General features: G+C 44.9%; 1 protein-coding gene across 5 annotated transcripts in view; it reads left to right on the top strand.

The window, feature by feature from the left end:
* pde1cb (phosphodiesterase 1C, calmodulin-dependent b) overlaps positions 1-27951 on the top strand; it is a 59243-nt gene that overhangs the window by 19562 nt on the left and 11730 nt on the right. For 4 of the 5 annotated variants that reach the window (XM_062557543.1, XM_062557542.1, XM_037457797.2 and 1 more), the window contains exons 4-8: positions 23768-23881; positions 24699-24881; positions 25989-26055; positions 26149-26265; positions 26842-26982. In XM_062557543.1, the coding sequence (XP_062413527.1) occupies positions 23768-23881; positions 24699-24881; positions 25989-26055; positions 26149-26265; positions 26842-26982 (622 nt within the window). Of the gene's footprint in view, positions 1-1422; positions 1622-4850; positions 4878-23767; positions 23882-24698; positions 24882-25988; positions 26056-26148; positions 26266-26841; positions 26983-27951 lie in introns of those variants that run through there. The other variant, XM_062557545.1, reaches the window with a different exon arrangement.

Below are 27951 nucleotides of genomic sequence, written 5' to 3'. Positions count from 1 at the left end.
ATCTAAGTGGATAATTTAAAGATTTTCTCCATTGTGTTATATTTAAAAAACATTAAACAAATAGGGTCCTACCTGAGATGTCTTTAAAAAGTGGAATATTTTAATAGTTTAGTAATAGGTTTCTGGAGCTGCAAGCACACAGGAGATGAAGGAATAGTAAAGTTCAGAGAGCCAACGCCAGAGCAAACAGCACCTAAATATTCAGTATTCAATAAATGTCACCGCCTTCAAAGTGGATTAGATGTAACTCGTAGGACATATGCGGGACCTGTTGCGTTGTGATGGCTTTATACGGCTGAAGTTATCATGAAACCCTCTTAAATCTGTAACTGGCCTGTTAACGTTATCCAACCCAATGAGGCAGGAAGGACAGTGTGGCCTATAAAACCATAGAGGACACGCTGTAGTCCGCCGTGTGTGTTTTACAGAGATCTAGAGACAGAGACAAATATTACATTTGGTGGGGGATTGACTTTGGGATGGTTCTGTATGAGCTCAATGGATCACAGTAATCTCGGTCAAATCGGTGTCAATGCACTGTCTGCGCGCTCTTTAATCCTCTCTGGCGTGACATTTAACAGGTTGCGCAGCGTATGTGTTATGACGAACACATCCCCTTTTCACTTTGAATGTGGCTCAGTACAGATGAGCTCAATGACATTTTCACCTCACATGTCCCACAAAATATGAGTCTGCGGGTTACAAAGAGTCCAAAGGTCCTCTTCTCTGACCAGACATTTGCTTTCTTCAATCTAGGTCACTCACATCTTCCCCATCCCTCCTCCCAAAGGTCTCTCCCTCCTGTTCCTTTCCATCCCCACTTGTTTTCCTTCCGTGTTCTTTCTCCCCCCTCAACGGACGTAACATGGACATGGTTTCTCAATATCAACCAGACTCCTCCCCCCTCTTCGGGCCGTCGGCGGGTTCTCCTCCCTCCCTCCCGTGCGGAGAGCTCGGCAGTGAGCGTTAATCCCGGATTGTGCTGCCCTGCCGTCTGCATCCCGTTGTTGCTCGGAGAGCATGGCGTGGCTCCAGGACCCCTGTGCTCACACAGGGGAGATGTGAACGAATGACAGAGAGAGAGGGGGAGAGAGAGAGAGAGGGAGAGAGGGAGAGGTGGGGGGGGACGGGGACGAAAGAGGTACCGTCTCCCGACTGTCACAGCTGCTCGAGCACTTCACTGTGTTGCTGAGTTTCAGTCACACTCACTCACTCACTCACTCACGAGTGAACGAGGGGGGGGTGGGGTGGGGGGGGGGAGAGGAGAGCAAAAGGGAAGGATGACGTCCGGTTTGTCGCAGCTGTGGGTGCAGATGTGAGCGGAGACGAGAGGAAGCCTCGGTCACGTCTCCCCCGGGTTCCAGCACAACGCCGCTGCGTCCCCCCCCCCCCCCCCCCCCCCCCACACCCTCCCCCTCCTCCCCTCCTCCTCGCCCGCCGCTCGCACTGGAGAGGGATTAAACTTTTGTGTGTGTTTGATCTCTCGTCGGCATACATCTGGAACTCTTTGAGACTCGAACATGGAGTCTCCCACCAAGGAGATCGAGGAGTTCGAAAGCACGTCGCTGAAGTACCTGCAGCCGGAACAGATTGAGAAGATCTGGCTCCGGCTCCGTGGACTGTGAGTATGCACACTTTTACAGCTTACAACAAGTGTGTGTGTGTGTGTGTGTGTGTGTGTGCGTGTGTGTGAAGTAATGCTGCGTATGCAGGGAGGGAAATATATTGTGCATATTTTTTTTAATGTTTAAACCAATTTTCTTATTGATCTGTAATAGCATGATCACAGACACAAGGGAAGGACACGGCAAAAAGCCTGTGTCGTACGTGTCGTCATCAACGCTACATTGGTTTACAGCAACGTGTAACTTGATGCGTGGGTGTGAAAGGATTCTTTGAGTGAAAACCTAAAGAGAGAGAGAGAGAATTATTCAAGTCGAATAGCTCGGAGCGACCTTCTTTGAACTATTTTGAATGACTTGTTTACATTATGGGACTGCGACTCTGTTACTAATTAATGACTAATTACTGTTAGCTAATGAGTATTTCTCAGTTGCAACCGTGTTGCTTGTTTTTATTTTTTTTATTTGGTTGATTCACTTTTTCTTTTTCCGCTTCGCATCATGATGTTTCTAAGAGACGATGATGTCTCTCCATGCTGCTTTTCCTTTTAGCACCTGTTGTTGTCCGTGTGCAATCATGAAGCCGACTCAACGACTCGAATGACTGAATGTGTTGAAGTTGAGGCTAATCCTACATCTTTCTTTTCTTTTTTTCCCTCTCCTCTTCTCCTCGTCATTTGCCTCCAATACCCCCCCCCACTATATCGCTCTGAATAATACAAGAGCCTCCTCGAGCCTCACATTTCTCATCTCTACCAGTTCCCACCAACTAATCAACACCTCTGTGACCTTCCGCCCTTTGAATAGAGCTCCACACGTCGTATATATGCAAGCTGCAAGTGGGAATTTTCTCCTTTTTCCATTTTCACTTCTCCTCCTCCTCCTTGCTCAGCGGGAGGAGGAGGAGGAGGCCGCGGCGTCAGGAATGAAATCTTTCATGTTGCCGCGCTGGAGGTCTGACTGAAATGCAGTTTTCCTTCCGCACCGCAGACGACGTCCGAGTGACTGAAGCGTTTCACGGGTCTGCAGCTCTTCTGGCGGCCTCCCCCCCCCCGTCTCTCCTCCTCTCGCATCACTCTCGTTTCCATGTTTAGGCATTTCTTCTGTTCCGCGATTAGTCACCGTTTCTGTCGCTCTCGCGTTCAGTTTCCCCCCCCCCCGGATGACTTTGTTGTCCCTTCACTTGGTCACTGTCACGACTTCCCTAACACGACCATTTGTCTTTGGGGATATTTGATTGATAGCGAGTCAGATGAGTGTAACGGGGGCCTCGGCTTCTTCCTCTTCTTCTTCTTTTTTTTTTCTTTTCTCATCACGACAACACTGCGGTCCGCAGCTCTGGGGGGAGGGGGGGCTCCTGTTGCGTGTCAGAGATCACATTAGCCTTTAATCTCACAAAGAGCCTCCATCCACAGGGAGGGAGCTCCGACTGACAGCCCCCCCCCCCCACGGATGTCGACGTAGGCGACGTGTGTGTGTTGAAGATGGAGGGGACGGACGATATAGACTCGTGTCGCGCTCAGTGGCTTGGTGGTGACTTTTACTGTGTGTGTGTGTGTGTGTGTGTGTGTGTGTGTGTGTGTGTGTGTGTGTGTGTGTGTGTGTGTGTGTGTGTGTGTGTGTGTGTGTGTGTGTGTGTGTGTGCGCGCTGGCCGGCTATCACAGCTCAGCGATAAATGCGCAGTCTGGAGCCTGCTAACGTCCACTGATCGAGGCACCAGCAGATTCCTGTTGTGTGTTGTGCTGGAGGCCCACTGGAGTTTTTGCATTGGATTTCCATCGGGAAAAGGAGATAACAGGCCACCTCGCCGTCAGCTACTGATTATAGAAAATCAATGACTTATTTAATCACCTGATCGACAGTTTGAGGTCGTCATAGGTTCCATCCGAGGAAGGTCGAGATGGCCGCGCCCGCCTTAATGGATCAGATTTGTGAAACCCTGAGTAAAATACAATAAGATAATCCAAGAAAGAGATGCTGCCGTTTGCTGTCCAGACAGACGCACAAATGCACTTTAAAAGGTTTAAATGCTACTTCCTGTGACCTTTATAATTACAATAAATCCTTGAGCTTCCATGACCCCTTTCAGCCCACATGCTCATTATGCCGAGGACATTGCATTAAAGCCTTATAATTAGAAGGAGAGCTGCGTTGTTGACATATTTGGACATAAAGAAAGCCCAGTGAGGAGGAGGAGGGGCAAAAGGGGAAATAAAAGACACGAGAAGAGGTTAGAGGAACAGGAAATGTCCATGTGCCCTTGTCCAATTTTGTTAGTTATTCCTTTTCATTTTAGTCTTTTTTGTGGTTTTCTTATCCAATTACTTAAATGCTTTAAGCTACGTTTTCTTTGCATTTACTCCCAAAAATCTGTAAGACAATCATCTGACGATGTCTTTCTCATTTTAATTGCTTAATGGACCCTGAGTGAATGATTGAATTCATTTTTTTCTTCTATCTAGCCTCGAGGGAGCGCTTAACATATCTTTTACAGGGAACAACTTCCTTAGCTTGCACTTTTACATTGAGCTTGAGGAACAAATCAAGTTAAGTGCTCTGAGTCCTGCCTGACTGGAATTTTAATCCGGTTCTGTTGTGGAACGCTAGTGGGTCGCTCTCTCTCTCTCTCTCTGTGTTTGTATGAATTAGCTTTTAGAGCCACGCTTTTACCTCTTCATGAAGGTGTGGGTGTGTTTTAATGTGTGTGTGTGTGCTTATAAACACCTAATATGCTACTCATTAATTGAACACAACTGAATGCAACTAATAAAACGTTTTTCATTTTCCTTTTTACATTTCATTTCATTAAATCTGCACATGTGAAGCAGTGTAATTCTCCCAATGGCTTAAATCTGCATTTGTGGGGATAATGTGTGGTATTGGAAGCTCATTGGCTCTCACAAAAGAACGTAGATAGAGAGGTTTTTTTTTTTTTTTTTTTCAAACTACATTGACAAGCCAAGCTGATTGTGTTTGACAGAACAATAGTAATTGGAGTTTATTTCAGTGTGGTATTACAAAGCCTTCTGATTCCCAAGTCAATTGGCATTTTTAAGACTTTTTAAGAGGATATTGGTGAATATGAAACACTGTCAAAGTGTGGTTCTTGCGTGAGATCCGATGTCTTTCATTTACACTGCATGTGAAATAGAACAAATGAATCCAACATGGAGAGAGTCACGTTTCAATGAATGCCTCACTGTCCACATGTTTTGTCTCTCTGTCAGGCGCAAGTACAAGAAGACGTCCCAGAGGTAAGACTTGCTGGCGGGCCAGTGGACCTCCTCCTCCTCCTCCTCCTCTTCCTCATACCTTCCCGTCCCATCTCCTCACCCTCCACTTGTTCTCTCCCATGATTTCTGATTTTTCTCCCACTCCTGGACTTACTCCCACCTTAATTTTCTTTTCCCTTCATTCATTGTTGCTTGTCAGTTTGCAAAGCACTTTGCAACTGTGTTACACAAGCGCAACGTGAATGAAAGGTACTATTATTATTCCTCTTATTATTGTGATTGTCAGTATTCCCTCTTTTCCCCACCCTTCATTTCTGAGGGTCACAGATCTCAGCTGATCTTATGTATGCAAAAATAAATAATCTTTCTCACTTGTTCTTTCCCTCTTGTGTTGATTGGGGTGTCAACTGATCGTCATTACCAGATTACTCGCACACAATGGATTGAAATGATGGAGACGCAGTTGTTTCAGAGCCATAGACATAGAGCATTTTTAACGATGACAAAGGAAGAGCTATGCGCGTCATCTTCTGTTTTATTATACTCTATGGTTCAGTTCTGTTGCAGCGATTAATTAATGGATGCGTGGGTTATGCAGAATCAAGTATAATTTGTTAAAGATGGGTCTGTATCTGAAAGATGATTTCAGTGTCCTTCAATATTCATTTCATCCTTCTGAGGCAAATGACATAACGTTTGCCTTTAGAAAAACCTCGAGGCGATGTTTAGATCCCCTCTATAAAAACGCTTGTTAATTATAACGTTTAGTCCACGGTGTGATTTAGAAATCGAATTAGTCAGATGCCTTTGTGGTAAGTTGTTGAGTCTCCCGGCTCTAAGATACGTCTCCATGTGCTTGTCTGTAAATGCATTCTTGCTGGATGGTTGTGACGTCCAGCAGCCATGTTGGGAAGCTTTACAAGACATCAAGATGAAACGTACAACAGACTGTAAAATGCTTTTCATTATCATCCTCATCCAAATCAAGCAGGTACCTTTTACTCTCCTCTGCGGTCAACCGGGGCAGTGGTCAAATCCTCAGAAAAGACCCAAACTATTTATCCGGTGTCTCTTGATTCCTTCTGACTTCAACGGCTTGTCTGTGGCACTCGACCGTAAGACCATTCGTTGCATCACAAATATTTAGAATAAGTAATTTCCTAAAAGAGCAGGACACTGCAGGACACTGCTGCCTTTAGTAAACATCAGTCAAACAGAAGTGCATTTGTCATGGACTATTTTTCGATGTGTGTGTGTGTGTGTGTGTGTGTGTGTACACAGCAGCCGGCCAGTGAATGTTGGATAGTAATGAAGGAACATGTCACATGTCACAACACTGGGGCTCGTTGACGTTCTTTCGCTCCCCAGCAGCGTGATAGTCGGATGAATACATTGTCCATTTCTGTCATTGTCATGTTGTTATTTTATGATAAGGACAAAATGGAATATCACCAGCCTTTTTTCTTTTGGGTGACATGGGATGAACATGTTATGTTCTCAGTTGTGGATTGGATCAAAATATATCATATTTTGCACTAACTAACACTGAAGAGTTTACACATACATACATCACAACACACCACTACCTGTATTGTTGTGTGTACTCGCTAAGCAAGAAATTGTACCTCCTCAAATGAAGCTGGAAACCCCCAATAGGTTTTTCTCCGAAGCGCCACCCTAATACGGCTTGGTGGCATTTTTCCAGTGAGCGGTGGGATTGCCGCAGAGCGATTGAATGAAGTCTCCTCGTGCTGCTTATTTGCACAGCGTGTGGTATCTTGAAGTGGTGTAGAGCCATAGCGGTTGGAAGCCCTCGTTCTCTCTCTCTCTCTCTCTCTCTCTCTCTCTCTCTGTCTCTCTCCGTCTCTCTCTCTCTCGCTCTCCCTGATGGGTGGGTGATTTCCTGTGTGGAGGAGCCGGCTGATTGACAGCTCCATATGTGTCTGTGTAATTACGACCGGGCTAATTGGCAGAGAGGAACACTGGGACATTGTCATTACTGACACACCAGTACAACCCCTCACACATGCAGATGGAGGGAGAGATAGCCCACTTCACGTGGGGGAAGGATGGAGGGATGGCGGAAGGAGAGCGTTTGTGTGCAAAGGGAGTTAAGAGGAGAGGAAAGGAAAGGTGTCGGCCTTCCATCGCGTGTTTTATCACGAACACGGTGGCAGATTTACTTGCTAATATATAACCCTTTTTTGGAGGGATCTTAATATTACATATTTGCGCATGAAAGACCTGTGGTTGGACGCATGCTGTATTGTTGTTTCTGTTTTACTGAGACACCTTGAGTGTGTGGAAGGAGCTGTAATTGGACGCGTTCGCTGAGCGGTCGATTCCGAGCGCGCAACTCCTTTCACAAATCTCCCGTCTTTATTCTCGTGCTTCACAATGTGCCAGGCGGAAATTTGATTCGATCCACTTGCGAAAGTGAAAAATCCCAACACTCTTTTTGTCTTAGGTATACATAAAAGGCATTGATCACCCGAGCACCGATTGTGCACCAACAAAGCAACAATTAAATGGTCTGTGTGTCTCTTTTTTTTTACCCCGACAGACGCCTGAATGCAGCACTGACCGAAATAGGCTTTTGCTCAAGTCTGTAAGACAGTAGGTATGCTACACTGGTCACTACTTATAGCCTGGCTTTCAGAGGCTTTAAGGGTTTTGCCATCTTATCCAGGCGAGCCTCCAGCCCTAAATTACCTTATGTTAGTCTGCCGAACAGCCAGCTCTGTTAAGTGTGTGCGCGTCTGTCCGTGTTTATGTGCCAGTCTTGCTGTCTCCTTATTTTCTCAGAGGTCTGCTTGGTTTGTTCAGGCTTGCAGGGCTACAATACGTGTTTTCTGTGGCAGCAATGACTCCTGGTATCTATACGCTAGTCTCCTTGCTATACTTTCCAGACACTCATAGTTTAGAAGCTGATAAACCCGGACTGAGAGGATAAAAACAAGTTGTGTGATTGTCAAAGCAAACCCAGAAGAAGGGTGAACTGGGCTGCCAAGCAAATGGCATACGTGTGCTTCTGTGCAGTTTTTACATTTCATAAAAGGTGATGCATTGAATGAAAAAATGTCATCTTTCTATACAACATTAGATGAATGGCAAAATGTACAAAGCTTCTTCACTAGGTTTGTGGTAAGTGAAATCATGGCATCCTCTTTAAAGAGGATTATATTGAGTGTGTGTTTAATATATATTAAATAAGATGTGCACCTGGTTAGCTACATTTTTAACAAAATCTTTAATAAGCAAAGAAAATCGAATTGGCAAAGAGTTCTGTAAAGTACACTTTACTGAAAAATTACAGTGAACAGTGAGTAAAGAGACCTGAAAAGACGCAGATGAAAAATAGAAAGAGCCGCGGTAAATCAGACGAGGACAGAAATCATAGAGCCGAGATTCACTCGGGGCCAAAATAGAACTCTTTGGTTAAAGTCAGTAATCAGGTAGCAAATCTTCCCGGAATTGGATACCTTTCAAGAACAACCCATTAGAAACCATTTCCCGAGCCCATCCGTCTCCCTTTTCTGACGTTTGAGGACATTTGTCACCAAAGCCATTGGGTCCTTTTTTCCAGTGATTTGTTTGGGGGCAACAGTGCGATGCAGTTATTGGTTTACCACAAAGATGATGATGAGCTCAGATAATTAATTGAGACAAAAAAATTGCGTCACTGTCTTTATCAATTTTAAAATGACTCTGAACTGTACTTTTAAATGTAATCTGAACATCTAACTTGATGTGTATTCTATTTATTTTAAGTCAAACTGTGTCCTTGTTTTAATTAAATTCCTCTTGATACCTCTCTCAAATGTGTGTGTGTAGGTGTGTGTGTGTGTGTGTGTGTAAGTGAGCAGTTTTGGTACTAGCCTTTACAAAGAGTATAGATTATAAGGCCTTATCACTGGGCGGACCCAAGACAGCCTACTTATAATAAAACAACAAACAACCTCCTCCTAAATGTAGTCATTGTTCTTATTGCTTCTAGTGCAGAGAATAATAGAATAAAAACTGTTATAGGCGGTCACATGACCGGTCTGGAGTCGCCTGCCCTACAGCAGCTCGGTCAGGTGAGCATTTGTCATGAAACAGAGGTGTTTGTTCCTCATTCTTAGTCCGCGGGTGACAGCAGCTCAGACTTTAATCACTTCTGTAATTGCTTTGTAGTGCTGGTGGTGAGCTGTATGCTCTGGGGCCTTGTTCTGTTCTGCTGTGGTCATGTCGTGTGTAAGTCCGGCCAACACTGGGCTACTAAGAACTCTTTTAGGGGGGAAAATGTTGTGTTTCATTGCCATGCAGTGGTTTGAAGCGTGGACACACTTATTACGATTATGCCTCGGTCCTGCGGTTTCTTTTCTGGCCTCCATGCTCTCCTCCCCTCCTTCCTCCCTTCACCCCATCTCCTCCTCTCTTCTACTACCTGATGATTAGAGGAGGTAATTGCCCGGCTCAAATGAATCTCCAGGCTTTGGCTAATTACATTCCTCTCAACCGATCTTTTTGTTTTCTTTTTGTTTTTCCCAGTTGCTTCCCCTTTCGCTCCACATCAGGCGCTCTGTCCTTTACCGAGTTATCCGCCTCGGTTAGCATTATTCACCGTTTTTTTTCTTCTTTTTCCACCACGCAGGTGCCGAAAGACACCCTCCGGTTTGTGCATTGGCACGTGCACAGGCCGCACACACTGACTAAGATACACAGTCTGATATGAAGTACCTGCACGCATACAGCCAGTTCACAGCCATGTAGCACGTGCATGTACAAGCAGCTGCTTGCACATAGTGAAGAGTGATGGATTTTCAATTCAGGCCAAACAATCCCCTTCAATAGCCGCGCGCAATGGGCAAAATCTCTATATATATATATTTTTTTCTTATGCCTGTGACATCCAAAGAGACATAGTGGTGCATTTGCGTTGCGCTGCAGAGGGGCTTCTACACTGATTATTTTCCCCCTCTTTGCCAAACCTCACCAGGACAATATTGGGCTGCGTGTGCAAAGTCTGCAGATGGATGACACAAACCAAAACCATCATATTTTTCAATTGCTAACAAGCATTGTTCAATCCTCAAACCACATATTCAGGAACACGCAAGTGTATACGGACCAAACTGTGAATCATTTTTCATTGGTTTCTGACAAAATGCATCCAATCGCAACGCTTTTGTCATTCATACTCTGCAAACAGCAAAAAACAGTGTATTTGCAGCATACTTTTTCATATGCTAACAAAACTGATAAAAGCACATTCAAATCGGGGATGATGATGCGGTGATTATTTTTAAAATAAATATAGAAAATCTGAGCAGAAAATCAAGGAATAATCAGTCCAAGCTAATTGCAATTTCAGCTCAGTCAGCCCAGGTGTCCTGCTTTAGTCTCATCACCATGTTTCAGTACAAGGCGAAAGCATGGAGCTGATTTTGTTTGGAAATAAGGATCACAGAAGACAGGCCTGTGGGGAAGCAGCAGTGATATGAGGGAGAGAGTGTGTGTGTGAGGGGTACAAAGGAGAGGAAGAGGTGATATCTGATGAAATGACGATGGTTGTGATGTGAAAACTTTGAGAGAGGCCGGTCAAATCTGCACCGCTCAATAGTTGCGTAAATAGTACAAATTTTAACACAAAAAAACCCCAAAAGGTGAAATGATACATGTTACAGTACAATACAGTCTACATTTTGAAACCTATTACCTACAGTAATTGTTGTCTAACGGTTGCCTCAGAGAGGAGGGAGAGGCCGAAACCTTTCAGATGTGCAGGAAAACAATTTATTTCTGATTCATTCTTCAAATCCAAAATCCATTAGAATTTGTGATTGATGTGATGCTCCCTGTTGCTGAATGACAGGGATGTTTTCTGAATAAGAATCCGTTGCCAGTGATCGGTGGAACGAGCTCATTTGAGGGGTACGAAGGGATTTGTTGGTCCGAGTGAGCTTTGCCAAAATGAATCTTGGTCTTTCAGACTGTACGAAGAGGTTTCAAAGTGTGTTTTCAGGATCGACCGACGCTTGTTAGCAATTGAAAGAAGCTGTTACCCGGCTCTTTACTTCCACCCTCCCTCAACCCCCACTCCGCCCCACCTCCGAACATCTGTCCTCGAGCTATTACCCCGAGTCGATGTAGAGGCAGAGCACCAACGTGTAACCCTTTGTCAGTGTCTGTTTGAGAGAAGATGCTTGGTCACACTGTGGGAGACTGCGAAAAAATAGGCTGTGCGCATCCTGTGGTGTTTGGTATCCTGAATGCGTGTGCTCATGCGTGGTGCCCGACAGCAGTGTGTGTGTGTGTGTGTGTGTGAGAGAGAGTGCTACTCGTGCTTTTATTTCCATTCAGCTATCTATCGTTTCACCTCATTCATCTCCAGCTAACCCGGTCCTTTTGGTCCCAGCGGGAGACGCAGACCTTTTGTGTATTCAAAGACTTTCTGTGGCCCGCTGCCTCTTGTCATATCCAATCTCAGAGGCCGGGTCGGCCAAATGGGGTTTTCTTGATAACGCAGGACCTGCATTAAGCCGGAAATAAAGCTTGCATGGATCCAGGCAGTGTTTATGTTTAGGAGCAAAGCTGTGAGCTCTGGGTGATGTTGCATGAAATGAGGAAGATGAAAATTGTTGTTTTTTTTAACAGCTAGATTACAAATATGCTATTATCTACCCGAGTAATAAATAACAAAAATAATACAGTTACATGTGCATATTGCATTGCATATGCATATTCTACTCTCAACTGAGAGGAGGACGACACAGGGCGGCCCACTCATTAGCTACTTCCAGTCTGCAGCTCGGTTCCTTCTCACTGTCTTGTCAGTGAGTGATCGTTTCTGATTGACGGCCTTCAGACACTTCAGACGCGTGGACGGCGGCGGGCCTGACTGGTGGCGCTTTGCAGCTGTTATGCAAACAGCCGGACGGCGAGTGATCGCGAAGTGAAACGCGCACTTTGTCGCTCCGGTAGAAAGCCCTTTTGTCAAATACGGAGGCATCCTCCCGATTTGGGAGGAACTCGGTGAATCGCAGGCGTGACGCAGTTGGGTCTCTGTTTTCCGTCAGCGCTTTTTGAAAAGGCTCCTCTGGACAGACTGGACTAAACATCCTTTCCGCCAAATAAACATTCAGCACAGTAGTTCACTTCGCCGCGGTTCAATGCTCGGGGGGACTTACGTGCTGTTTGCTTCACATATTTCCTCCATCGTGTTCAATATCCTGACACGTTCATTGGAACAGGCCCGCGATTTTATTCCTCTCTTCCCTGCAATGAACAAAGCAGCAGGAGATGCAGTGCCTTGCTCTGGCAGACGACGTCGAAAGGATTTCATCAGCAGGATGAACACTTGAGAGTGTATTCATGACACAGCGTAGTCCTCTCACCGAGCTTTAAGGGCGACGCTCGACATTGGAAATATTTGTTTGACACAAAGAAACTTTCTGCCCTTAAATCACCTTTATGTCTCTCAACAGATTTACCACTTTAGCCCAAAATAAGGCTGAGATATTGAGGCACGTACCGAGGTTCCTCCTCTTCTTTTACCGTAAACACGTAACCAGACCAAGCAATTTTATGAGCAGGTTTTTAAATGCTAAATACTTAAATCGTAAGTATTGGGACGGTTCCAGAACCACGGGGAGTTCTTTACGCAGACCGAGGCCAAAGTACAAAGTGTTGTACTGGGAACCAATGCTACTTTGGTGCGGAATGAGGAATCACTTTCTCCATTAGTATCCCCGTTGGGGAATGGACATTAACAGCATGGGACCAACGTTCAACGTTCTGCAGTATTATATAATATTATCTTCTGCGCATTCGCTACACTTTGCACTCCCAAAAATACAGAAAAACACACGACTCACAGACGTCTGAAAGCGTCACCTCATCAAACTGTGTTTGTATCTAACTGAGACTTCATTTGCCAGTCTGACAATCTAAAGTAAATATGTGATCAACAACCCTCCCACCTACAAACCACTGTTTGTTCCTGCTAAACATAATGAAGCTTATTGAGTCATTACTTGAATAATGTGATTTAATGTATGGAGACATTTGACGTTTCTAGATGCTTCAAGGAGTCCTTTTTTCAGCCATTATACCATGTAATATTATTAAGGGAAAAATGTACTTATTAACCAATATACTACAATATATTATACAATATATTATAAAGCAATAAAATAATTATTGGGAGAGGAACATACATTAATGATTTATTTTTACAACTTATCTAAATTATTTAAATACATTCATTATTCATGTTTTCATTAATACTCTCCTTCTAGTTCATCAACTTGGGAAGAGTGGATTGAAAGTTCATGGATAAACTGTGTGTTTAATATTTTGAACATACAATATTGAACAAACGTATACGTGAGTTACATCTCCCGTAAACTCTCTCGGCTCTTTTTTTAAAAAATTCTTTTCATTCTGTAAGCTCAGCATGAATTTGAATTGGATGTCACCAGGGACAGATACTCACATGTGAGGCACTCCAACTGGACTGAACAATGGTTCACGTGGGGATGGAGGATGCGGCTCCAAGGTCTTCTGTGTCGGCTGCTGCCGGGCCATTGTCAAATAAAGTGCACTCGGGTGTCTTTGTTTGTCCTGGGGTGGAAGGACGGAGCGGTGGTGACCTCTCTCGGCTCGGCGCACCTCTTTCCAGCTTGTATTGATCCATCCGCGAGGTTGTGTGTTCATGTGTGTGTGTGTGTGTGTGTGTGACAAAGACAGAAACAACTGTATTTCCATTTGCCTCGTTACATATATTTTTTCCACGACCACATGGGGTTCACTTTAACAGGATAGGGCACCGTGTTTGGAACACAAGCTTTGGCCTCCTCTACTGATCTCATCAACAAAGTGAAACACAGAGGAAGCCATAGTTTGGATTACATAACGACCTCTGATGGACTCAGAGTATTATGCATCTGTTATTATGTTCTGGCTAGGAGTCAAACAGGTAATCTAATTGAAAGCGCCTTTTTTCCGCCACGACTCCGACGCGCGAGTACGCCAAGTCACCGATGCAATTTGCCTTGTATTTCCTTCATACTTAACCTTTATACTTAATACAGCATGAGATTACTTCGACCACACCGATCTTTCATAACCTTCACATCTGCACTTCTCGGGGGGGCTTCTGGGGATTATCAGTCTCCTATTAAATAACACACATACATAAAATCACCCATGAAAGAACAGTCAAAGTCAATTGTCACACTCTGTTTGGATCAAATTTCCACAGTTTGGACCCTCCCTCGAGTCCCAGTACATTTGAAGTCTTGCGGCCTCGTATCCTCCTGGTTGTTGCAGTTCTGCGCATTGTGTTGAAGCTACAATGATACAACAACTAAAGCTACGATTCATGTGATTTGTTCATATGTGTTTGTGTTGGTAATAGATTGATGTCACGTAGCTGGGACTAATCTGTTATGGCCCCAGCTCCACTTGAGTTTGAGTTGGGCCGACCATTCTTCTTGCGTGTGGCATGCAGGGTTATAATTGCAATCTGATTTGTGGCCCCGGGCCAACCTAGACGTGTATATGTGATTACATGTTGAATGAATGTCTTTAATCTCATCTGGATGTTACAAATGCAAGACACCGTTTCGAGCATTTTAGTGCAATATGATTTTAATTCTCTTGTTATACCGGGAGGCAAAGACGTAAGAGAGAAAAGTGCGACAGATTAACACTGAAGAATATTTGTCGGAGGAAGTCTAAAAACGCAGAAATCCTTTCCTCTGCCGAGCCAACATCTCAGTAGAATCTACAAAGAACGGAGCCGCAGTGGCCAATAACCGTGAGATCTTTCTGTCCCGAGTGGAAGGATACACACCACTGGAGAGCATCACAGGATAGGAAAGGTATTCCTTTAAGTCTCTCCAATAATGGGAGGTGAAGGAGATCTTTGGGAGAGAGACGGCGCCTGATATGCTCATCAGAAAAAGAGGTGTAGGAGGATCAAGACGTGGCGTCAAAGTCATCCAGCGAGATGTTTAGTGAAGGCGCCTGGATGACGATGTGTGTGTGTGTGTGTGTGTGTGTGAAGGGTCCAAAAGCTCAAAGGCTTTGATGGTGAGGCTTTGATGAGCTCGCCGAGAACAACAAGGTCACAAGATGACCTCGATGGGCGATGCAAACAAAAAGGCTTCCTGAAGGGCGGACGTCGTCGGCCCGGATGAAACGTGTTTCCTTCACGTGAGGATTGTGCGATATGGAAGAAAAAGGACAACAGCGAGTCAAATACTGACAGCAAGCGTCCGATACCAAGTGATGACCAGTACCAAATGTGGGAGGGAGGAATATAGTCGAATTGGGATGGTTTTCATCGTCTTTATTCATTGAAAACGTATTGTTCCTTTAGAGATTCATTAATCACTGATGTATTTCTTTTCCACATGTAGACTTGTAATATTTGCCACCACTACTTGCTTCGGAAACAGCACTTAGCAGAAACTAATTAAATGTTGTCTAATCTACAATCAACTGAGGAAATTACTGTGACATTTGCAAATATTTATCAATAAACGTCCTGCCAGCACCGCGTCCCTCCGCCCTCCATCTGCTGCTTCTGCTCAGTAAATGCTTTGTTCTGCTCCACCACTGTCCTCAAAGTCTTCCATTCAGCTTTGCTTTCTCTATCAAATTGCTCACTTTCAGTGGTCTTCACTCGCCGCGGCACATGGCTTCTTTGCAGAGATCAGCTGTTGTTGTTGTTGTTGTTGTTGTTGTTGTTGCCTGTGCTCACAGGTTGGGAGGAGAGCCGTGGCGTCAGCATTAGCTTAGCATTAGCTTAGCACTAGCGTTCAGCAACGACAACACCTGTCGCTGGCATCCACTGTGGTGCTAGCTAATCCGTGAGGGATCCTAAAAATGACACATGATTATTTAACCAGTGTTTGCAGGTGGAACATTTTCCTTAAAGCATACATTTGAATGTACTGTAAGATCTAACTGTAGCATTTTATTTCCAATTTGTTCAGGGTTTAACAAATAAGATTATTCCGGCTACAGCAATTAGCTTCATGTTATTATTATTTGGCTTTTAGTAATGTTATTTATTTTACTTTGGCCACTGAGCAGCAATGAGGAAGCAGCTGGGGGTTAAGTGCTTTGCTCAAGGCCCCCTCGGTTGCAGTCAGGGGTTAGGAACCCCTTTTCCTCGGGGAATTGTGAAGATAATTTGCAAGGATTTGAAGCAGTGAAACATACTTTTTCCAAATTGCTTTTGCAAACTTTTTCCACTGCCTGCTGCTTCGCAACTTTGTGTGAGTGGAAGTGCATATACGTGTGTGTGTGTGTGTGTGTGTCTTTGTGGCTGACTTGAATGAATATGCTTTTTAATCTTACGCCTGTTTGACTCATCTAGCATGGGAATGAAAGTCTTATATTAATTCATTATATTGCTCCTAATGAATTACTGAACCGATAAAAAATGGCCAAACATCATTTACCAAGGACGCAGGAGAACCAGTTTACACACTTTTTTTTCAATAATAAAGTTCCTCTTTGAAGGTTTTCCTTTTGATTTTCTCAACAGAGCAAATGGGCCACACATCTCTATTTAAACAGATTCATCAATATTTTCTCACCTGATTGTCATTTGAGACACGTGGGTTTTCATTATTTGTGTTAACTTGCCTGGTGATGATTTACTATCGCCACAAAGCTCTGGTTGCACAAAGCGGCGTGTGTGAGGCCAATGTCGATTGGTAGCAATCGTAGAATTCTGCATTTTTTTGTAATGACAGTCATGAGGTCATGAGACATTCAGTGTCGTTCTGAGGTAACAAACATGCTGCAGTGCATGTGTCTCTTACAGACCTGCCCTGCTTCATTGGATGCACATTTTAATCTCTAGGGTTATACAACTCGTGCACCACAGAGCATTAGGGATTATTTTTCCAGCGCCGACACACGTCAGGGGAGAGAGCCGAGTGTTTTGACAGGGCGGCTGGTGCCGTAGGTGGACCCGCTGGACACAAATCAAGCGGCGGATTTGTACGCGAGATTAGAGGCGCAGCGCTGTTTATTTTTGCTTTTTCGGTGTCTTGTCGCTCTCACAGACACCCTCGGGGGTTTTACACGGCACCCTCACGTATGACACAAGGTCAACGGTGTCACACACGCCGTAGATTCAGTGCAAAGGAGAAGCGTTCTTCTCATCATTGATTTGGACAGCAGCTCGATGAGGTCAGGCGACTGATTACACGCCAAGAGCCGACAGAGTTGACTTCCTGTGTGCGCTGAATGCTCGAGAGAGCTGCTTCACTCAGCGTGGATTTGCTAATCAAGAATAACAGAGAGAATAACAGGAACATTATCAGAGTGCTGCGGTAGCATTTCCAGCTATTTATGCAAATAGGAACTGCGTGTTGCTCCTCAGCGCTGATTTGAGATGTTGTACTCTCTGCAACACTTGCATGTGAAAGGTTTTAAGTTCAGTGAAAAAGCTTAATGCAGTTTCTCTGTTGCTCCTTGATTTCACGCATTGATCTTAAACACGTGGTGTACTTCTACATTACTGCTGACTCATTTTAAAGTAGCCTACGGCAGCACGTTTTATATTTTGCAGGTAGCCGCAAGTTTCTCCACTGGAACTCTTTTTGGTTCAATCAGTTGAAGCCACTGACTGCAAAGCTGTCTGTTCAATAAGGGTGATTCTCAAACAGCACGCTTTGTGAATGCACTGCCTCTTGGCATATTGGGGCACCGTTTCCATGCAGAAAAGGGCCTCCCAAGCATGGCGAACATGTCTCTGGTACTCCTTTGTGACGCTGATGTGAAATGACACATTGCAGATTACAGCAAATTTCAAAAACCTCTTTCCCTTTCCCACAATGTGTTACTCAAACCACTTTAAAATGTAAGGCACACAATGGTACAGTCATTAGTGAGTCCATTAAATCCCTAATTATGCGACGCCACAGTGGTGTCCACGTTCCAGCGTGCTCGCATTTGTTAGGCTAAGTTTGTTTGCTTCCATTGACCTTCTCCCTCTCGCTAACCACGTCTCCTGCTCGGCTAATTGACGGCGTGCTCACAGCAGTGAATGGCAACGTCTGCCTTTTTTTAGGTGTCATGCATGTCAGGGGACATATGTATATTTTTGTGATTATGTTCGGGTAGAAGGGACTAGATGCATACTGCATATTGTAAAGGGTCATAACAGTACGAGGTTTAGTCACACTTTAGGCTATAGGGCAGTATCACTTGTTTTAATTCCCTCACACCTCCCAGGCACGTCTACATGTGCACGAACATGCTACATAATGGTATGTGATGCCATATGATGTTACGCGATGCTATATGATATGATCGTATGTGATCATACACGTCCTTACAGGCCAAGCCAAAGTCGGGGCTAAACTGTTACTGTGTTGATGTTGGTGCTGAGGACCAGATCGTACACACACACACACACACACACACACAAGGGTTCACAAAGCCCGGTGGTAATGCTGCATGTGTGCAGACTCACTGTGTTAAGCTTTTGGCTTTGTTTGTATTTCCCTGCACGACAAATGAATTCCAAGAACTCTCAAATTGCTCACTGGGATTAAAGGAAATGTAGTTAGGATTTAGAAAAAGCTTTTGATTCTCGTGGACTCAACGCAAATTAATTTGCCCGCTCGTTAACACACAAACGATACTACAACAATCGCACACTCGCCGCTTTCATATTATAAAGTTTAGACTCTCTGATCTCTTGTTGAAGCCTCTGTGTGGTCAGTCTGCGGGGGCTACTATTCATTAACATTTTTTTATTTTTATTTAAGATGGTGACTTAAACAAACTTAGGTTTTAGTTATTTGTATGAACAGTCTCCCTTTCCATCGTCTGCTGTGAGGAAAACCATACCTTTGATATCAAAGACTCTCTCTCCCTTCGGGGAGTCACTATTAGCGTGCGTTTGATTTATGTATTTTCCTGTTTCCAAGGCTCCGGGTTTTGTTGAAATAAACATAGACGACATAAACATGCCGATTATAGCAGTTGTGCTCATCACCTTCACTCCCTTTATGTAGAAAAATATAATCAATATTTGACGTTGTCTCGTGTTTGTTTGTTGCATTTAACTGTTAACTGTTAATTTGACCAGTTTGATCCAAACGATGATTCCGTCTCTTTTGTATTTGGCGCTCATAGCGTTGCGAGTTTATTTTTTACATTTTTTTTAAACATCCATCTTGTGGGATTGATTGGCAGTCCGTGACACGAGTGGGCTGCATTCAGCCAGCCACTGATCTTTTTTTAGGTTTCCCTCCTGCCCCCCCCCCCCCCCCCGCCATTCTTGTCACATCTGTCATTTGCAACCTCCCACTTGGGAAGTCTCCGTTCAGAACAGATATCAGAACTTTTGAAGGAGCTGCCGATGTTGTTCAGAGAGCGCGGCTCGCTCGCACCGTGACAAAATAATTCATTTTATTTACGAGTCGTCGACGACGACAGCAGAAACACCCCCACCCCCCCCCACCCATCCGCCCGAAGCCGAGCGGCCAGCTCAATGTGTTAAGTGTGGGTGTCACAATAACATTTGTGTTTGCATTCAGCTCACGTTCCGCAGCGACACTGAGTGAGAGAGGAGGGGAGACATTTGGCTCGTACTGACAGTCCCAAACAATTCATTTCATTTTAAATATTTTCCCCTCTGCAGCTCAGAGGGAACTCATTTACATATTCAACCCCCCCCAAAAAAAAACATCTTTTAGCTTTTGGAATGAATCCTTCACGTAGCTAGGTAACTTATTTGTTTCATTTGTTTGGGGGTTTATTACGTCATTGGTGATAATTTGATGTCTTTTTGCAAGTAATGACATGCATTCTAAGAGTGATATTCGCTCTACAAACCACTGTTTCTCCTGTTTATGTCATTCGAATACGTCGTGGCACGGAGGAAATCCAATGAGGGAAGTGGGGTTGAAATCGATTGCTCACAATAGAAAACACGTTCAGCACCGAGCGGAGGTTTGTTCCGTTGATCAGAAGCTCCAGATTAAACCGTGACTCAAACTCCTGCCTCGCCCCTTCTCTGTTTTTTTGCTAGAATGTCCACCGGGAGTCCACATCATTGGACGGACATCCCCTCGGCCTCCGCAGTCGCCAATCACGATCGATGCTGCAGAATCAGGGTGTGCAGCGCGGACTTAACTAACCGTGTCTTTGCGATGCTTTTTTTTTTTTGGGACGCTTATCAGCCTGAAAACCTGTGTGTGTGTGTGTGTGTGTGTTCCCTGAAGTTCCGCTTATCTTCCCGGGTGATTACGCTGACCGCAGGCCATTGATTACACATTGTCTGCGCTAGAATGTCATTTACAACACAGATGGTGAACACATTTTTATTTTATTTTTTGCACGTCCTGGCGGGACTCTCTGCTCCAATCGGCAGCATCTAAACAGCTCCCGACTGTTTCTGCGGCTCCACCGAAGCCGAACCGAGCCGGTGTGTTCATCCCGAGTTGGGTCAAAAGACGGAATGCGTTCGGTTCTTTTCAAACGGCTTTCCCTGTGGATACGAGAGGGAGGGAGTGTTTCTTCTTGCTTGAGTGACAAAGCAATTGTTTGGAGGAAGGAGACAGCTGTTGCTACGTTACCCGGCGCTGTTTCATTGCTCTTTTTTTTGGGGGGGGGGGGGGGGGGGTTTCTTTCTGTTGTCACAACAGCTGTCGAGAGGGGTCGGGCCTCTTTGGAGCCCCACTGTATATTCTGCTGAGCGGCTCCACTTTGGCACTAGTCCTTTTTTGATTTTTTTTTTTTTTCGTATTTCAATTCTGAATTGTGAATACCTTCTCTGATCCCGTCCCTGTGCTCTCCGCTCAGCCTCCCCGAGGGGGAGGGAAGATAAATCTCCATTCTTCAGATAAAGAGGCAGGCAGCTGGAGGCCGATGTCTTTGCAGCGCTCCGTCAATGGCTCGCGTGACCTTGGCCAGCGGAGTATCCGCAATTTAGTGGACCGATTATTGCCTTTTTGGGGATGGTTAGGGGGTGCTGCGTGATTGTAGCAGGCGATTAATGTCCCCTGTGAAGATTATAACAACATTACAAAAGTAGCTTGGTTTTTGACGTCTTGAGTCTAATTTTAGGTTAAACATAAGCTTATTTAATCGCTAATGTACAGAGGTGGATGTGTCTGGTGACCTGTCCAGGGAGCAGCCTGCCTTCGCCAAATGCCAAACAGCGTGATCAGCCTTTTAGCTTTTACAGTTGATTAGGGTAGGATTCGCATTATTTGTGCTTATGTTAAACTCTGCTTGTACTGTTTGTAGAAATGTCAGTCTAGCGCCTTCACCATATTTATCACAGCTGTCATCTGCATCTCATTGCAATATTCTCAGGGTATCATCAGTTCAAGCGAGTTTCAGGGCGTCAGCCAGCGCCTTCGAGTACATCTCTGCATCTAGGTCGGAAACTATTTTCGGGATGGAAATTTGCCATGGGATTAATCAACATTGACATTGAAAGTGAGAAGTTGATAATGAGAATAATTGAGAAAAATGAGTTCACCGCGTGTCACTTCTTTCACACCCCGCGCCTCCCCATTGGCTTCTTCCCTGGCCTGAATTCTCCTAGTTGGCTCCGTGCCTGGGAGTTTGGGCAGAACCTGTGATATTAACCCAGCGTGTTGTCTCCCTCGGTAATGACAGCAGGTGAAATGAGCCAATTTGGTTTTGGCTGTCAGAGACATTGAGTTATTGCCCTTTTTGCTGCTGTGCTCATCAAAAGTCTTTGTGTTTAGTCAATTCTGAATGTTTATTTTTATTTTTTTATCAGATGTTCACTTCAGCAGGCTGGGAGACAAAACGGGTTCCTCTGTCTAAATTGTTTCTGATTTATCTGAATACTTTAAAATTCTCACTAAAATTTCCAGCAGGATGGCACTAAATTATCGTTTGAGCGAACAAAAAGAAAAAAATTGATTGCACATTCAGTTCAGTCTATTGTTCACCAAACAAAAAGAATGAGCACGAGAAAAGACATTTTCACAGAGACGGCTCCGCGTGCTGCAGCCATTCAACGCGGGCTTTCCAAGGAAGCACATTGTGAGTCGCAGCAAATGACCAATTGATCAGTTAGACATTCACGACGATTGCTGATGGATTAAGGATTAAGGTCTGAGCTTAGAAGGAGAAGGAGGGAGGGAACTTTTTTATTCTAATGTATTAGCGGGGATGCTCACTGGCACACAGCTGTTCTTAATAACCATCATTAGTGCCAGCCAAATGGCGTGCGCTGTGATCCCAGAGTTGAAGCCAACGCTTCATCCATTCACTTCCTTGTGATTCTTAAAATAGCTGAGATTTTATAGTATCTGCATGGAGCCGTTTTTGTGTGTGTGTGTGTGTGTGTGTGTGTGTGTGTGTGTGTGTGTGCTTTGCCACACGAATAGCAACATTTACACAGAATTTTGTTTTGGTTGCTTGGTCGGTCAGTCTGTCACTTTGGTCCTATTGTAACATCACAACAAGTGTTACTTTTATGTAGACGTTCATTGGATGTCGGTGAGAAGGTGCCGCATGGAGTAATCGTGGTGTGCTGGTAAACTGCAAGGTTGGCAGTTTGAATCCCGGCTGCTCCATATATGCCAATGTCGAAGGTTTCCATTGAGGCAGATAGATCTAGAGATGGATTGCATGCTGCCTCTTGTTCTACATTCCAAATAGAGTGTGCCCGGCGTCAAAAATTATGTGTTTTCCCAATAAAAATATGCCTCACTGAATTCATAAATATTTAGGTCGGCGTTTACTTGGTGGAAAATTTCAGCCAGGGAAATGTAATCAATGAGAGCAACTGAAACCTTCTACTCTCTCCACCCTCCTACTTAATAATTCAACAACAAGCACAGCCTCTGTGGGGCATTCACTGTGAAAGGGAGCGCATGACCTCCAGCACAGCAGCAGGTGGTATACTGCAAGAGGTCCGCAGCGTGGAGAAAATGATGTCAAGAAGCTCTCAGGTGTCTCTATTCATAGCAGGGCTCGAGGATAAAACAAATACGGTATATCTACAGTCAAAGGTGAATCAGCTTTAATATATATTTTAAAAAAGAGAACACTGATTGATCTTTCAGTTACTCTTTTGGAATTTTTGAGAATCACGTAATGTTCTGTTGTTTTGCAGGTAAACCTAAACCACATTATACATTCTGCATGCAGGGAGAGCTCCTGGTTACACTGCAATAAATCACCTGAGGCTGTAATCGGCTCTGTAATTACAGGCCTTTACAAAGTTACCTGGCATACGCAGTGATTTATCAGTTAAAGTATTTTTTGGCAAAACTTTGAGAACTGTCTGTGCACAAAATCAGAAATTCCCGTCTCTTTTCAACCACAACAGCTATAACGTGTCGCACTGAGATCTGTTGATGAAGAGTGCAAAGAAAATGTATTATAATTATTTATTTTATAAAGCCCTTTAGTGTCCTCGCAAGCAAATCTTTTGTATCAGTCGAGGTCAGAAAAAGTGAATCCCCACCCAAAAAACGGAGGTTTTGAAACGCCATGTAGTAGAACTGCAATATTACAGCTATTTTGATTTGAAATACCTATTCAATGCAAATGAGGGGAACCAGGCTCTGCAGAGATGTTGGCTTGTCATAGCAGCCAGAATGCAGGCGGCCATTGTTTATGACATTAATTAGAAATGTGGTTGATAATTCAGTTTCTCTTTTACAAGCCCATGGTGACTCATTTTATTTTCATAATGTTTTTGTTTTTCTCCATTTCATTTTTCCTTGTTCAAATGAAGAGGTTTTTTTTTTTTTTTTTAAACAGAAGACAACTAAAATGCCGAGTACACCAGGAACTCTGACCGGATGAATCCAATATCAGCTGCAATTATTTCATCATGTCGAGATGGCAGGGAAGTAAATCCCATCTGTTGAACGACCGCTGCGTCTCTGTTTTAGATTACGATGTCTGGTGAAGCAACTGGAGAGAGGAGAGGCTTCCCTCACGGACCTCAAGAAGAACCTGGAGTACGCAGCGCTGGTGCTGGAGTCTGTTTACATCGAGGAGACGAGGTAAGTGAGTAACAGCTTTCTGCAGGGTCCACGTGGTTCATCTGTGAAGAACAATAGCGCAACACTGACAAAAAAAAAGACTTAATGGCGATTATTTTAGAACTTTCCCCCTTCTACCAGGTCCCATGAAACATGGCCGCCCTCGCAGAATAAATAATCTGTAACTGATTTAATTTTGCACATTCATTTTTTTTTTGCTAGTTAAACAACCTTAATACTTTCTTTCCTGCCAAATATGACGGTTATGGTCACACTGAAAATGTGCTCACGGATGGTTACGGTCATGAAATGTGCAAGTTCAATGTGCGTCAACAGTGTGGCGCAGGTCCGGAATCTGAGATATGAGCAGGCTTATGGAATTATGTAAGCCTCTCGTCATCTAGATCCCTGCAGATTAGGGCCAGCGATGGCAGGACCACTCCAAGATGAAGGATGATGAACCACCCGGTGCACCAAGTCCATGTCGCACCGTGATTATCAGGGTGCTGTGGATGCTTCCTCTGGGCCATAAGAACGTGTATTTAGATCAGAGGGTGGAGACCGGCGGGCTTTGCTCTTGATCCCATGCACATGTCAACCCGACAGTGGAGCTGTGGAGAATTATGCTACACAATTGGATTTGAATATTCCCCGTCATGATGCGGCGAAAGGCCTGCGGTGTTTTAATGTTACATAACAGGTGGCACTATTTGATTGACAGCGCCGAGATTTTTGCGTTTGTTACAATAAAGGCGAGATATTTTAGTCATCCTTTCATCTCTGCATCCGTGCGCGTCCCTTTTCCTTTGCTCCCGTCCCATTTGTTCCCTTCTTTCAGGCGCTTGGTGGACACGGAGGATGAGCTCAGCGACATCCAGTCTGAGTCGGTGCCCTCGGAGGTGAGGGATTGGCTGGCCTCCACCTTCACCCGCCAGATGGGCCTCATGCTGCGGCGCAACGAAGAGAAGCCTCGCTTCCGCAGCATCGTCCACGCCGTCCAGGCTGGCATATTTGTTGAGAGGTAACGTGCTGGTGACGCACAAGCACACCGCCGCCGCATGACCTTTATCTCTCACACTGCTGAGGTCTGAAGTCTTTCATTTTTCATTAAAGTGTGGCCCAGGCCAACTTAAAGCAGTTCTATCAACGTCTTTAGTTTGGCCCTGATTAATGAGTGATTAATCTCACACAGTGAATTCTCTTGTAGGTAAACTTTGTTTGCTGTTGTCTAAGTGAATTTCTTTGAAATACTAGATATATGACACATCTATTATGCCGTAAAGGCCTTCTATAGGCGGAACCGCTCAATACTATAAGTGCCCAAAAGAGGGATTTGGGGTTCAGGGACTGTTATTGCTTTACTGAATGAAAGTCAAGAAACCCGGAAAAACAACCGAAACCTCTTTCTAGATTACAGGTGTGTCTGAGAACACTTCTGCTGGAAATGTGCTTGGACTCTCTGAACAGCGCTCACTCCCTCACCTGAGCCTCCCATCACAGCCTTGGCAAGCTCCGCTGAACACAATCATTCAGAGATTTGTGGACAGCTCCCTCTCTAAGACTGTGCTTTATCACGCACTGACATGCAATATACATTCGCTCAAATCAGTAAGCCTCAAGCACGTAAGCTATAATCTTCCTTAATCTATTTTTACAGAGGGCCGCCTGTTTTCAGACATTTACTAAAGGAAAGAATGAGAAAGGGAGGTTGGAAAAGAAAACCGTGCTGAAGCATGAGGTGTCCACCATTTTAAATAAGTCCATGTTTGTTTGTTTTTTGTGGGTGCTAAGCAACGTGCACTAACTTTGCTGTCTTCCAGCTGCCTCGCACTATTCCACTAATCTCATGGAGAATTACACATCTTGCATTGCAGCACGTGATTAAATTAATCCGTTTTCTCTCCATAAACAACGAAGCCTTGAGCCGTTTGTGTGTGTGTGAGAAATCCTTCCATCCTTTTTCATCGTAGTCTCATACCTCAAGTTGTGCTGATTTATCCATTATCTTGCTGGGGAACCTTCCATGTGTCGGGGGTTTGGGGCTTTTGCGTCTTACCTCCGGTGTTTACACACAGCGGGTGCGCTTCATTTCATGTTTGTTTGTTTGTTTTTTATCTCGTCCAAGCAGGATGTACCGACGTACCTCCAATATGGTGGGGCTCAGCTACCCGCCCTCCGTCATATCTGTGCTGAAGGTATGAACACGCATTCCAAGCAGAAGCTCGCAGATTACGAAGCAACATCTCCAGAACCTGTGGTTGTTTCTGAACCGCTCTTCCTCCTCGCAGCATGTTGACAAGTGGTCCTTTGACGTGTTCGCTCTGAACGAGGCCAGCGGGGACCACGCGCTTAAATTCATATTCTACGAGCTGCTCACGAGATACGACCTCATTAGCCGTTTCAAGGTAAAGCCACAAGGCCGACTGTGTCTGTGTGTATAAATATATATATATATATCTACATATTGATTTGTGTCATTAAAAACAAGGAGAAACGGGAAATATTCCGTATGGATCAGAATAACCTTCACAGTTCCCCTTTGCCCGATTTGATGGAAGCCGGCAGGCTCACTTCTCCGCGTGGCGTGAGTGTCAGAGTGTCTCCGAACAAACGACTGAATTACGAAGAGGGAGGGACACATCGGCACTTCATCTTAAACCGATGCTCGCCGAGCTGATTTTGACACAGTGTCTCGCAGCTGAGGACACTTCACTTTAAGTGACGGGAGTTTGGAGTTAATGACACGGGGCAATGAAGCTGACAGGAATACGTAATCGCATAGTCTGCCGTCGCCTCGGTGATTCACGACCCGGGGGTTTTATGACATCAATTTCGAAAATACTGCGTATTGAAACCGCATACCCTCATCATTTAAACCACTCAAAAGCCAATTGAGAAGAGTTCGCCGGCTGTCTGCAGCGTTTTGTTTCAGCCGGCGGGCCGTTTGTCATTTGTTGTTGTTGTTGTTGTTTTGTTTTCAGATCCCCATCTCCGCGGTGGTGTCCTTCGTGGAGGCCTTAGAGGTGGGATACAGCAAACACAAAAACCCCTACCACAACCTGATGCACGCCGCTGACGTCACGCAGACCGTGCACTACTTGCTGCTGAAGACCGGCATGGTGGTGAGTGGGAATCTACGTTGGACACCCACAGAGGCTTACGGCCTACCGTGATCACATGGTCCGCACCACCGTTCGGGAGGCCTGCTGTCGGGCCGCCGTACGCCAGACTCATCGTAGCTTTGTGTGTACATGTCATCTTCTCGATGAAACAATGAAACAAGACGTTCCCGTCTGGCTCGGTTTGAGAACATCCACCCTCGAAATGTGACACTTATAAAGGATCAGTGTCTCAACATTTGAAGTCAAATGTTTTTTTAGTCATTTTGAGCAAACGTCGGTCCACATCTTCCCCCTTCATTTTTCATGTTCCTTTTTGTTTTGTTTTTCATCTGGTGACCTATATTTCCCCGCTTTCCCCCTGGAGTGACCTTTAGGAGATCTCTGAGCTCTCTGTTCATTCCAAAACATGACATTGCATGTCATCTAGCTGACACTTTTATTCAAAGCGACTTACAATAAGTGCATTTCCACCGTAGGGATACAAACTCAGAAAAAAAAAAAAAAAAACGAGAACTCCTTAGTCTTCCTAGAGCCGAGTTCAAAGTCTCCACCCAGACAACCAGCTGGCCGCCCCCCCCCCCCCCCCCCTCCACTCCAGTGTTTTTATTTAATCACCGTAATAAGGTGGCTGCGACAGCTGTCGACATCGGTGCGTTTCTCTGGGCAGGCAACAACATTACGGCCAGAAGCACGGGGGCTCCTGGGAGCGCAGGAAAACAGCATCTATCATTCCGCAGGCCCTCCGGACTCCATTAAATCATCAATCTACAGGTCATTCATAAAGCCGGCCCCACGAGGGATGGTCGGCGCAAAATCTCGCCCCCCCCCCCCCCCCCCCCCCCCCCCCCCCCCCCCGCCCCGCCCCGCCCCGGGTTCTTAATGACTCTCCCATCCCCGCTGCTGATTAGTCACCGATATCGACCAGGCGCACCGAGCTAAATCCCGAAACCCTGTGTGTGGGTGAGTGCA

Source organism: Pungitius pungitius, chromosome 15 (assembly GCF_949316345.1).
Source record: "Pungitius pungitius chromosome 15, fPunPun2.1, whole genome shotgun sequence".
Taxonomy (NCBI): Eukaryota; Metazoa; Chordata; class Actinopteri; order Perciformes; family Gasterosteidae; genus Pungitius; species Pungitius pungitius.
The sequence above is the reverse complement of the archived record's forward strand: the minus strand, read 5'-3'. Positions and strand labels throughout refer to the sequence as shown.